The sequence below is a fragment of the Trematomus bernacchii genome, unplaced genomic scaffold (assembly GCF_902827165.1).
Source record: "Trematomus bernacchii unplaced genomic scaffold, fTreBer1.1, whole genome shotgun sequence".
Lineage (NCBI taxonomy): Eukaryota > Metazoa > Chordata > Actinopteri > Perciformes > Nototheniidae > Trematomus > Trematomus bernacchii.
Window position 1 is genome coordinate 17175531 of NW_022987564.1, and position 13403 is coordinate 17188933.

The following is a 13403-nucleotide window of genomic DNA, read 5'->3' on the forward strand; positions in this document are numbered from 1 at the left end:
TCTACACCTGATATAAGACATAATAACTTCAGAAGTAACACTGCAGTGAGATATAGGGTCTTGTTTTTAGACAATGCATCATCTTGTTAAGTCAAAACATCTTATTTTGAGTTGTATCTCAGATGAAACACATCATTTTTTACATATGTATTACAAAATTACCAACTAACATCAGAAAACTGAAAACTTTTGAGCATTTGCGGTTTATATTGTAACAACATTTCCTGATTCTGGTAAAATATAGTTCAAAATAAGTTCTCCCAGCTAATTACAAGACCTCATTTATCTAAATATCCCTTCTTATTTCAAAAAATCTTACCAAGCTAATTTTCACTTGTTCTATTAGCAGATTTTTTACAAGTTTTTTTACTTTTAAGCAGCACGTGTCAGGTGAGCGTGACTGCCTCATTAGGGAAGTAAAAACGAATTAGCATGGGGCAAAGTTATGTGAGATTGATCTAAGAGGAAATCAGTTTCCCTCTGCAGATGAACTAATCTTTAAGATATGTGACCTATGAAGAATTGACTTCCTTATTTGTGTTTAGTCATCTCAATCAGCTCTTTTCTTTGTACTTTCCTTTAAGCTGGCCGAGACAGTAATATCTCGCATTTCCAAGTAAGCATGACACACAGCTGTCCAACAGGAACTCAACAAAGGTGTAAATATGGAAATCTAAACACCAAATTACTCAGAGTCTGTGGTAGTTCCTGCTAAAATAGGTGTCTTCAGGAGCACATTTTTACTTGATGACACACACAGACATGCATTAAATGTAAGAACTGCTGCTGATCAGGGTTCATTTCGCAATAATGACTGGCTGTCTGTCCATTAACCAGGTTGTTACATAGCTAATAAAAATAGATCATCACGTTAACAGCAACGGATTGATTTAACAATTATGTAATTTATTTTAAATTGTTGCACTCCTTCCACAAATAATACATTCTCTGGTGGATTTTTTGCTTAGAACTGAGTCCATAGCAGTGTAACTGTATTGCTTTTGATTTTGCAATCAAGTACATTTTACAGTTTGAATTTTGAACAGATGAATAATAAATGCTCAAATAAATAAAATGATGGCAGCATTGATTGCTCCCAAAGTTTGGGAACCTTCTTTTTAATTGACCAGTCTTGAATCACTGCCATGGCCCAAACTGTCCTGTTTCCTGTCTGTATTCTGTAATTGTGTTCATTACTCAGTTGCCCAGCTCTTTATGTGCTCTTTTGGTTTTTCCCAGCTGTTTTCTTGACCACTTTTCTTCTATTTTCTGGGAACAGTTTAGCCAAAGTGGATTGATAGGATTGGGCTTGGTCTTATTTATGATGAAACTTTTAAAATAAAATAAACTGACCATCATTATATGTAACCGTCCTGTTACATTCAGGGTCAAATTGACCCGTTTGAAAGTTTGAAAATCTACGAAAAATACTTTCAAGTATTTTTTTTGTATGAAACTTCTTCTACTTACCTTAATTAGTGCAATAAACAAGTCAAATGAAAATGGTTCATGTCATGCATTTGGAACCCCTCCCCTACATGACCCGGCAGTGAAAGTGGAGACTAAAAGGGGTCAGAAATGCAAACACACACACACACACACACACACACACACACACACACACACACACACACACACACACACACACACACACACACACACACACGTGAAATGTATCAACATCAACCAATTGGAAAAAAAGTAATTTAAAAAATGTTATGTTATGCAAAACTAATGTATTTTATATCACGGTTTTTCCAATGTAAAAAAAATGTGTTTGAATGTATATGTTTTGTGAAAAACAAGTGACTTATTCTAATGGAACCATGATCTGTGAGAGGTGAATAACACAATTGCACTAAATATTGATTTCATTGATAGTAATAAAAGGTACAAACTATGTACAAAAATAAATCTGGTTAATCTTCCGACCATTTTTGGATAATTAAACATGCACTGGTTCAAATTGACCGCACGAATATTATTGCTGTTACAAAAAACGAATACAACAGGAGGGTTTAAGAAAGCCATGTAATAGTGTGAGTAGTTATAAGACAACTGTATTTTTCCAAATTAGATTAAGTACCTGATAAGAGAGTGATTTATGACCCTCATAAACCTTAGTCCCGCCTCCAAATCCCTCTGATGTGGCACCTGTCACTCTGACATCTGACCTTTGACTCTCTTATCTTTTATGACTTGTTTGTTTATTGTTTTATTGCCCCCTCATAAAGGATGTTGCACAATAGATGGGGAGTGATAAGACTTTACATATCTGACCTTTGACCCTTTTATCTTTTATGACTTGTATGTTTATTGTTTTATTGCCCCTCATAAAGGATGTTGCACAATAGGGGGTGATAAGACTTTATTACCCTTTTGATGTGAAACCTGTTAGAGTGTCCTTAATAGGTCATTATTTGTCAATGATAAAACCAATATAGTTAATGATGATAGTATGACTTGTTTAGCTGTTTTATAGCGCACTCAGAAGGATGTTGCTCAATAAGGGGTGATAAGACTATGGCCCCTTTGATGAGACACCTGTTGTAGTATCCCCCTAGTAAGCTATTATAGTCATTGATGTTAGTATGACTTGTTTCGGTCACCTGCGGTGCTTGTAATGGCCTCTATAAGGTAATGTTCTTTAACAGTGGGTTAATATTACTTATTGACTCTTTTGTGGTAATATAAGGTTATATGACATTTTATTGTTTAATTACTTTATTAACTAGAAGGAAGCCCCTTTGAAGTTGTGTTTCCCTGGATGATGGAAATAGTCTAGGAGCCATGTTAGGGGGACATTACGGAGCTCATGAGTCCGCCCTTTAAGGCTCTTGGAGCGGACAAAGAGAGGTGTATTTACTGGTGTTGATCCCTGGATGATGAAAATAGTCTAAGTGCCATGTTAGGGGGACATTACGGAGCTCATGAGTCCGCCCTTTGAGGCTTGAAGAGCGGACAAAGAGAGGTGTATTTACTGGTGTGTTTCCTTGGATTATGTAAATAGTCTATTGGCGCATTTCCACTACACGGTCGGCCTCGGCCACACTCGGTACGGCTCGGTACGGCTTGGCCGCGTTGGGCCTTAACAGGGCCGACTCACTTCATGCTGCGCTTCCATTACAGTTTAGGAACTGGGGTAGTTACTATAGTAACGCAGTGTAGGTGGAGCCGTGACGTCATCTTCAATGAGAAATCCAGAAACACAACACAGCCGTTAGCTGTGAGCACTCAGAGCTCACAGCTCCTTATATATGTTCAGAAACTCGACAAAAGTTAAACAAGTACACACCACAGACTGCCTGTGTCATGGTGAATACAGTCGCTGCTTTATTTATGTCTGTATAGGCCGTTGTTGTGAGTGTGGACGGTCGGGGCATATACTGCGTTAGCTTAGCCAATCTCCATCTAGAAAAACACGAATTTTAAAAGGTTTTTCGCCTGCCGTCTGTCTGCAGACTTGACAAAGCATTAATTCATGGTTTTTACTAACCGGTATCAGTATGTTGTTACTTCGGCATCATTTTGAAACGTGTATTACAATTAAATCACGGTCAAATATGTCCATCTTGTTGTAGTTCTAGCCCTCTTGCCAGCGCTCCTCTCTCTAGTTTAGCATACTCAGCCCGACTCAGCCCTGTTTGTTGGCCCCGATAGAACCACAATTTTCTAGGGCCAGAAAAGAGGGGAAAAAGTGGCCCCGCGCCGTGCCGCGCCGGAACGAGGCCTAGTGGAAGCACAACCAAAAAAGGGGACGGCACGACACGGCACGCTTAAAGCGAGCTACGCGCTGCAATGGAAATGCGCCATAAGTGCCATGTTAGGGGGACATTACGGAGTTCAGGAGTCAGCCATTTGAGACTATGTTAACATTAATGCTTTTTGCTTTATTTGTGTTACTAAGATACTTTTAGATACACTTTGAAGTGTGCAACACTTTTGCACCTGGTAGAATATTAAAGGTCCCATGTCATGCTTTTCCGGTTATTACCCGTCCCCTTGTGTGTTATGAAGGTTTTTATGCAGAGTCAAAAACCCTCAAAGTACACCCTGTAGGGAGTAAAACCCTAACACAGAAAATACCTCCCCAAAACGCCTCGTTGGAGATTTCTCATTTACTTCCTGGGTATCGCTACGTAGGGACCTTTCAGCGATTCATGCCGGATATGTACAGCGTAGGGCACTGAAGAACGATGCTGTTCCTACTTTGTTTGGACCAGCGGGAGATTCGGATACACAACCTGTAAGTATTCATTGTTGTTTGTGTATTTATGATGTTTAAAACAAACAACCACGACTGTTAAATGGGTAAACGTTTTTTGGGCTGCTAAGTTGGGATCGTGGAGAAATGCTCTCCGCAGACTCATGCTCACAGCGTTATAAACCTTTTTCTTACTCAATATCAAGCCACACTTATTGTTTTTACTTCGGCTGTGAGTGTTTGTGTGTGCTCAGGATGAGTTTCGCTTGTTCTCGCTGTATCTGTATTGCCAACACGGAAGCCCTGTCTGCTCCTCACAGCAACGAGCAGCTGCGAGCAGCTGCACGTCGCATGACCAATCAGAGCACACTGGGCTCACAGGGAGGGGGGCAGGTGCTCGAACAAGCCGTTTAGGACAGAGAGTGAATACTGGTGAATACACATACTTTACAGAGATGCTGTATGAGAAACCAATGTGAGTTTGGAAAATTGCACAGTATAAATCTATTTTAGTATACCTCAACAATGGAATTATGATCAGTAGAACTGGCCATGACATGGGACCTTTAAGTAGTTACTACTTTGTAAGGAATTGGGTTTCTTTATAGGCAGTTTGTGATTTTTAGGGCTGGTTCAGTGAGACTATGCAGTTTTGATCATATCAAGTTTTCAAGTTTCAAGTTTCAAGGCTTTTATTGTCATCTGCACATTAGCTACAGTGTAGATATGGCAATGAAAAACACAAGTCACAGGCTCCTCCAACAGTGCAACATATATATATATATATATATATTTGTTTAATTTGTTCTATGTCCTCTATATATATATATATAGAGGACATAGAACAAATTAAACAGATTTAGCTTTTTTCTCTCACCAAGGTACTGTAAGATACACTTTTATGTATGCAAAAAGTTAAAACTAGAAAAATGATAAATATCTTAACAACTGGTAGAATATGAAGTACTTTGTAAGGAATTGGGTTTCTTTTAATGGCCGTTTTTTATTTTAAACACTTGTTCAGTTAAACAATGTAGGTTTTCTTTCTGATAACCTTACATATTTTAGTTATTTTCTGCTATCAAGATACTTTTTTGATACACTTTTATGTAGGAACATTTTACAACTGGTATATTGTCAATTACTTTGTAACAAATGTATTTTCTTAAAGACTGTGACTCCAAAAGGCAAATTTGTAATTTTAACACTTTGTTTTACTGACACTAGGCAGATTTTGCTTTTTTTCTATCGTTGTCTTTCTCTTACTTTTGGATACAGTTTTATGTATGACAACTTTACAACTGGTAGAAAGTTAAGTACTTTTTCTGAACAGATTTTCTTTAAGAATGTGACTTTGAAAGGGAAGCTTTTGTGATTTTAACACTGTTTCGGTGAAACAACGCAGTTTTCTGGAAATAACTTAAATTAAAGAATCAAACTCTAAATGGAAAGTTTGTGATTTTAACATTGTTTCGGTGAAACAATGCAGTTTTGATCACTTTAAAACTAATTAATTTGCTCTGAAAGGCAGAGACTGATCACACTGTGTTATTTGCAAATTGCAGGGAAAAAGCACATTGCACAAATGTTGCACAACCACCTCTTTTTTGTATGTAACCTCTGCATTTCTATTCCAGTAACTGTAAAGCTGTCAGCGGTCTCCAAGTCTGACTTCTGATTTACAGTTTGAGTGAGTGTGTGCCGTCTCCACATCTTGAGGCTGAGATACTTCAGAAATGTTTTTGTCTAGAACAGTATTCAGCTCTCTACGACAGACTTATAATCCCCTTCGTTGACACCATCATGTAATTTAACAGCATTCTTTAAATAAATTATAATTATGTCATACAGTTGAATTGTTTAGGTCCCTGGTTCCCAACAAGGACCAGAGCCCCACTGAGGGCCCCGAAAGCAACTTTGCAACTAAAAGATTTCATTAATTGCTCTGAAGAAACAAATGTAATTGTTTTTAATTTTTTTATTAAGATGAAAACATTTTTTTTTATATTTTATTATTAAAGGTAGGATAGGTAATTCACTTCAGAAACACTTTTTGTTATATTCCATGGAATGCTCTTAACATCCCGATAGCAATGAATAAATTAAATACTTTGACAATAAATATATACAAATATTTCATCTGTGGAAGCCGTAGTACTGTAAAAAGCTAGACCAATTATCTGACTCGGCCCGGCTAAAATAACTGGATGGCCTACCTGCCTGTCAGCCTTCCATCTCGTGCACAAACTTATCTCGTGCCCTCATTGGTCATGTGCGCGTTTGTGTGTGTTGGAGGAGGGGCTCTATAAGGAAGTCTGAAGGAAGGGGCAGATTGTTTTCGGTTGTGTACTTTCAAATTCTAGCGCACTCGAGCTGGTTTCTCCATTCTTACCTACCCTACCTTCAAGGCATAGTGAAGAACTAAACACATATTAACATAGCTTGCGCTCTTTGCGAAACACAACAGAACATTGGCCAAGCATCAAGGAGAGGGAAATATTACATTTGTCAAATGTAGTGCATTAAGTAATTTCTTTTATATAAATAGGCCGAATACAGACCAAGATATAGATTTAAAGGGGCCCTATTATGCTTTTGGTTTTTCCTGGACTATGTTCTATAGGTTTTTGTGCATGTTAATGGTCTGCAAAGGCTAAAACCCCTGTGTTCCCACCAGAGGGAGTTTCTCTCCCACTCCCCCCCTGCCTGAAACGCTTCCATTGGACAGAAAAAAAAAGAGGCAAAAATATGAACCTGAAAATGAGCATAATATGTCTTCTTCAACATACACATTTTTTTTAATGCGAACTCATCTGACGCAATATTGAGAGAAAATAATCTGCTCCATATTCATCTAAACCTTTTGTTCTGACGTAAACTTCCTGCAGATATTGTGTTCAATATTCGAGTTAATTGTACCATCTATCAGTTGTTCTGTGGTGTAATGTTATGCATAAAATATAATGTTAAATATCCATAAAATATGTCACTTAATAGAAAAAGGTTAGGAAGTATTAAGGTCATTTGGACTACCACTTGTGAGATAACTGCATTTTCATCGTTTGGCAAAACACCCTCAGCTGTTTATTGAGCTAGTATGCAGTGAAACTTGATCTGCATGAAAGGTGTCAGGTGACATGTTTTCATACTACTGTGCTATACTTGTGTAACCCATCTGTCCTTCTCAGGAATTCTAAAGAGTCAAGAGCCAATTGAGCATTATCTGCTTCCTAGCTTGATAGCAGATTACATTCTGTTCCTTCGAACTGAATTTCAATCATGTTACATTTTAAAAACAGGCCATTTGATTATTTACAGACTTTCTATAGCAGTACATTACATTTAAAAGTATGTGCCTTTAATTAGAAAACATGCTGCAAAGTAATCACAGGAAATGATAAACCTTTATTGGGGATGTTCATCACAGCTGTCAGTATTCTCCTTGACTATCCATCATTAGTTAATAAACTATACAGTAGATTGTGTAGGAATGGTAAAGGCTAAAACAGCTTGTTACTTTGACAAAGATTTGAATGACTTCAGAGTACATCTGTAGAAGCCACAACTTTTACTTTTATTTTGTGGAATGTAAAAATATTAACATACATCATCTCCAGACAGACACGTTAACGAGCCGCTCACTGTAGTGAGAACAACGGAGCCTGACCATTGCTTCCCTTTCACTGACCCAACTCTGAAATGCAGATTTAATTAGCAAAAGGACAGAAAATGTGCTGGAAGATGAATCTACTTTAAGCCACTCTTGGAAACCGGCCACCAGTAAAAGTGAAGCTGACGATCGGTGTCTTGAACACGGTGAGTAAATTGTGAAACCAGCGGACAGAAATATTTCTCATCCAGTCCTGATGTAGACCCTTAATGAAAAGCAGTCCTTAAAATATGTTTCCATCAGGTCGTTACTTTCCAGCTCTCAGTCTCTCCCAAAAATACAGTATAACAAATCAGCAAGTGAAACGCTAAAAGAACATAACAAAAATCATCCATTCCCCATCAGTAGGTGGTGCTCGTCCCAAAACAGAAGCAATACAAAAAAACACCTCTGACAAATCATAATCCAATTGGACTCTACTTAAAACCAGCATTATTTTTTTTCAACCACTTTTGACCCTCTTCTCTCTCCGTCTCACTCGTACTCAGCGATCAGCACCACCATGCCCACTCCGAACAGCAGGGCCAGGATCTCCATCAGAGACTGGCCGAAACAATTAAACAATACTAAATACTAGATCACCTACACATCAGTTAAGTTGAGGTTTTTTTCCATGCAAAGGGTTACATTTAGATCTTAACAAGCAATATGACTTGTCAGCTTTCTAATTTAATGTATTGAAGGCAAAGCTATTTAACACATAGTGAGAACTGCTATTTATCTCTCAATATTGTCTGTAAAAACGTGGTAAAAGTTATTCTTTCAGTGAGATAACAGAGCAAGCTTGTTTTAATAACAGTTAAATATTATTTTGATAATAAAATACATTTCAATGTTGATGAATTTCATACTGTTCATTCATAATCTGATTGTCTTTGTAGCTCAATGTTGAAATAAAAAAAAACATTACAAAATAATTATATCTACAGCCCCTAAACACAAACACACCTCTTTCATAAATAACACACTTGTTCTGCAATAATATGTTTTATGTTTCCTGTAATTTTTGTTAGGAAAGGACATGCCTGAAAGACACGACTCAGCATCTCCTCTTTCTCCGAGGGTCAAGAAAAACATCCAATCGGAAAATTAAAAGCTGATGTTATGAGATGTTAAGACCAGTACAGGACATTCACTAAGAAACTACTTTTATTGTGAAAACAAAGTCAGCTGATCGAATGCACCTATTTCCACATCTACACTCCATCAGCTGCCTCACTTCATGAGCTTCACAACATGTACCTTGTACCGCAGAGTTTGCAACGCAAATAAATGGGGCCAATCTTCAGTCGGATGTGAATGTGTAATCTAACATTTTCAGTAAGAATAATGGACAAAAGGAGTGCAAATACAAATTCAATTTATTGAAATGTGAACGAAAAGTTAATCAAACATGTTTTAAATAAAAAGCACATATGGACAGAAGGTGTAAACCTATTAAATGTATAAGTAAACACATTTAGTCAAATAAAGTGACAGACTAGGCCTGTGCAGTTGGTATCAGCTATGTCCAGCATCCATCAGGTCTGGTCCTCCTCGCTGAGGAAAGACCCTCAGTCCTCTCCGGCCAAACCAACAGACAGGACGTCCATCACACGGAGGTTTCTCCCTGAAGTCTCTGCAGCTCTCTGGACACCACGCTGTCTCAATCCATCCACACTCCACACTGAATATGAGAGGGGGAAAATGAAAATAATAAATGCTTTAGACAATAAGAAATATAAAGTTGACTGTTGAGTTGCTCAGTTTTTTTAGATTGTCAATACTATTACTGTATAACTAATATATCAGGTTAAGAGGCACCTTCAAATAAAGATTGGTCTTTAAATACATTTTGTCTTTTGAATTGTTTGTCTAAAGTCAAGGATCTAGAACTGGTACTTGTAGTTTTAATGATACAGTCTGGTTATAATGCTGTTTGGAGGAGGCCTCACAGGTAAGAGCACTAACTAGCTATCATCACATGTACCTTAGCTTAACTTAAATGTATTAAACGTATAATTAAGTGATGGCAAAATATAAATAACTAATGTCATGCAAACATTAATATTTGCTTGATTCCAGTGTTGAATTTAGCACAATTGCATACAAACGTTAAGGGATTTTAAGATTCTGAAGTATTATGCTAAAAACTCAACTTAGATTATTATTTATAGTTTTGCTGAATAGTCTCATGTCCGCTTACCTAAGAAACGTAAAATGAGACGGCAGTGTGCAGATGGGGAGCATGTTAGCTTAGCTTGGTAGCTTCAGCTAGCTCTGGAACTTCCAGTCCGGTGGCAGCAGGACCCGCCTCGGCTCCGCCTCTTTGCCCTTATAGAGTGGCGAAGTCACGCCCACTTACTTCCGGGTAATGGGACCTTATTTCGGAAAAATTATGCATTGAAGTCAATGAGGAGAGAAAACGTATCTTTCGATCCCGTTTGAATTGTGCCATGAATTACACATATGATGTTTGTCAATCTTAAAAAATAATTTCCATGTCAAAAAAGTCACAGTTTGTCGTAAAACTGTTGAAATATAAGACTATGAAAAATACGTAACTAGAAAGACTACAAATCCCAGAGTCGCGTAAGTGATGTCACAATTGTTTTCCTCCACCATTCAGATACCTAAAATCAGCGCAATATAGATATAATCTATCTATATGGCGCTGGCTAAGATAAGATAACTTTAACAAGATGCCTGTGTGCTTAGTACCAGGTTGTTATTATACCAGCAATGGGTCTTGCTCGTTCTTTTGCTTCCCGTCTGATGAAAGGACCAGGAGTGGCTTGATCAAGTTAGCTACCTAGCTAGTAGCTAGCACGTTAGTTAGCATTACAGCCTTGTCATTTTTATTAGCCTTAACATGAAGTAACATTAAGTAACCCAAAATGTTAAACAGTAAGAGTAGTAGTCATATTTCGTGAACCCTTTGAATAGTACTGTCACCGGTGTGATCATTCTATAATACACCATTTAAGCCCGGGGGAGAAATGCTAACGCTAACGTTAGCATCGGCGATCTTCTCTACTTCATGTATCATGAATCAAAGGAAGGCAGGCAGGCAGCTTTGCATGACATTCTTCAGGACGTGTTTCATTGTGTTTTCATTGTGGTGATTGGTCAATCGTTTTGTTGACAAGACAGTAGTGACGGCCATCTTGGTGACGTGTGTTGTTGACCAGAGATGTAGTTCATTGAGCGTTTCACACAAACAAATGTGTTACTTCACAGTTTTACGACACATTTTTTTTTTTTTGACTTGCAAAATTATCTTTTAAATTGACAAACATCATATGTGTAATTCGTGGCACAATTCAAACGGGATCGAAAGATAATCTTTCTCTCTCCATTGACTTCAATACATAATTTTTCCGAAATAAGGTCCCATGGAGGTCCACCGGAAGGGGAGGGACTTCGCCACTCTATTTGGAGCAGGCTGGAGCAGGCGGGAGTGGAACTCTGACGTCACTGTCGAGCCGTTAGTGGCCGACTCCGCCTACTAAGGGCTTCTCGGCAACTCTGCAGAATCCTATGGGTGACGTCACGGACCCTACATCCATTTATATATACAGTCTATGCTGTAGACACATGGCCTGATGGGAAAGAGGAAGAGGATGATTGAAGTCTTAAGAGTCTCCAAAACTACAACACAATTGCTTTTTTTTCTTCACAATCTCTTACACAAATTAAGTTTGATTAAAACATTTATTTTCAAATCAATATGCATAGAAACTGAAAACATTTAACCAGTAATTATACACCAATTATTCTTTAAAGGCCCTACAAATTTCAATTTGCTGCCGGCTCTTTATTTTAAGGGGGGATCACTGTGATATTTCACAAAGTCAAATGTATTATATAAATCTATATTTAGCAAAGTCCATTTATTTGATGACTGGGTCTACAGAAGACTGGGCCAATAGACTTCCTTCAGGATCCTGCCTATTGTCTGTGTTGGACAAGATGAAGCTGCAGCTTGAGTTATCAGCTACCTTTTTTTTGGTGCAGCCGGACTGAACAAGGATGGCAAAGTCTCCGATCTCATGTGGGACCTCGTGCAGCAGGATGGTGAGGGTGGTGACGGCGCCCACCGCAGGACTGACCAGGAACGACACTCCGATGGCCAGGCCGTCAGTGAAGTTATGTGTGAAGTCAGCTGCAAGGTTCAGGTAACCCGACACCTTGATGTCTGTTAGTGGAGACAATAAAGAAGAAATGAGGATTAGAACACACTGTTTCCAGTCTCCAACTACAGACACGATGTCAGGGAGCATTTCTGTGGCCCTCTGTTAGATGGAGGACACGTTATTCACATAAATGTGGCATCAATTATGTCAGCAGCACATACCAGTGCCAATAAGACTGACTGAAGTGATGCCAAAAGAAGATTAAGTTTCAATTTCTAGATTTTTCAACCCTACAGGCAAATTAAAAGCTTATGATACATAGATGACTGACGGTTTCATAAAAGCCAACGTGTGTTTGCAGCCCCAGAAAAAGTGACTTGGCCACACCTGAAACCACTCCCTCATCTATTAAACTGGAATAACCCCATCACAGCTGTTTACCTCCGCCTGCTGGTGAGGCCGCAGTTTGCATCCATGTCTGTACTACCCCAGGAAGTTGGCCAAAACCCAGTTTTGTGAGGTCACAGTGACCTTGACCTTTAACCACCAAAATCAAATCAGTTCTTGCTTGAGAACAAAGTGAAATACAAAAAATTCCCTCAAGGTGTTCCTGAGATACCACTTTCAGGACATTGGAGAAATAAAAACTGTCTTTGCATTAAATAACCCATCTCTTACCCTTAGGTAAATTTCACATTTGTATTCCACACTAGAAAAAAGTAGTACCTATACGTACTGTAGGACTAAACTTTTTAATCAAACGACGAAAGGAAACTATAATGTCTGCACCCTAAGGGTGGATGTACTGTAGCCATACTATGAGTTGCAGAAAGTTATATACCACATTTTTATATGATTAACTAAACTTATTCTAGTCTTACAAGTTATGGCGCGTTTCCACTACAGCGCGCAGCCCGGTTTAAGAGGGCTGTGACGTCAGCGGCCCGTTTGTGGTTGCGTTTCCACTTGGCCTAGTACCGGCCGGCTGGTCCTAATTCTCCTAATTTTTCTGGCCTCATAAAATCGTGGGGCCAGGGCCGAGAGAACCGGGCTGAGTTTGTGACGTCAACGCTCTCGGCTGCTGATTGGTCGGAGAGAATCGTCACAATCTGCGCGCGAGATAATCCATTTTTACAAACAGCATTTTTGTTAACAGAGGAGCTACAACAATGGCAAAGAAAAGCACACCATGGTCGGTCGAGGAAGTGACGACGTCCATTATATTGCAGATGATAAGGTCCAGCGGGTGCTCGACGGGACAACTCGCAATATCAAAGTCTTTCAGGAGGTCTCTACACAGACACTGGACTCTCCAACGGCGTTACTGGAGTCTGCATGGTACGTTTTTGCTAACGCTGTTATTTGCTTGAAAGCTTTGTGTCCCTGCTTTGTGTCCCTATCTGTTTTAAAGCTC

General features: G+C 38.7%; 1 protein-coding gene across 1 annotated transcript; it reads right to left on the reverse strand.

Annotated features, from left to right (window-relative positions):
• Positions 1–11422: 11422 nt before the first annotated feature.
• On the reverse strand, positions 11423–12151 carry LOC117477784 (zinc transporter Slc39a7-like). The gene is made up of 2 exons (XM_034124526.1): positions 11855–12151; positions 11423–11455 (listed from the first exon to the last, which is right to left on the reverse strand). Exons 1-2 carry the CDS (start codon positions 12134–12136, stop codon positions 11423–11425), a joined length of 315 nt encoding a protein of 104 aa, XP_033980417.1. The 5' UTR covers positions 12137–12151.
• Positions 12152–13403: the final 1252 nt, after the last annotated feature.

Bases quoted from the DNA above. Each gene is read 5' to 3' on its own strand.
- LOC117477784 (XM_034124526.1), bottom strand. From the start codon at position 12,136: ATGCTCCCTGACATCGTGTCTGTAGTTGGAGACTGGAAACAGTGTGTT. The intron at 11,456-11,854 runs GTAGCTGATAAC...CTTTCCCATCAG, and splicing joins CCGGCTGCACCAAAAAAAAG to GCCATGTGTCTACAGCATAG.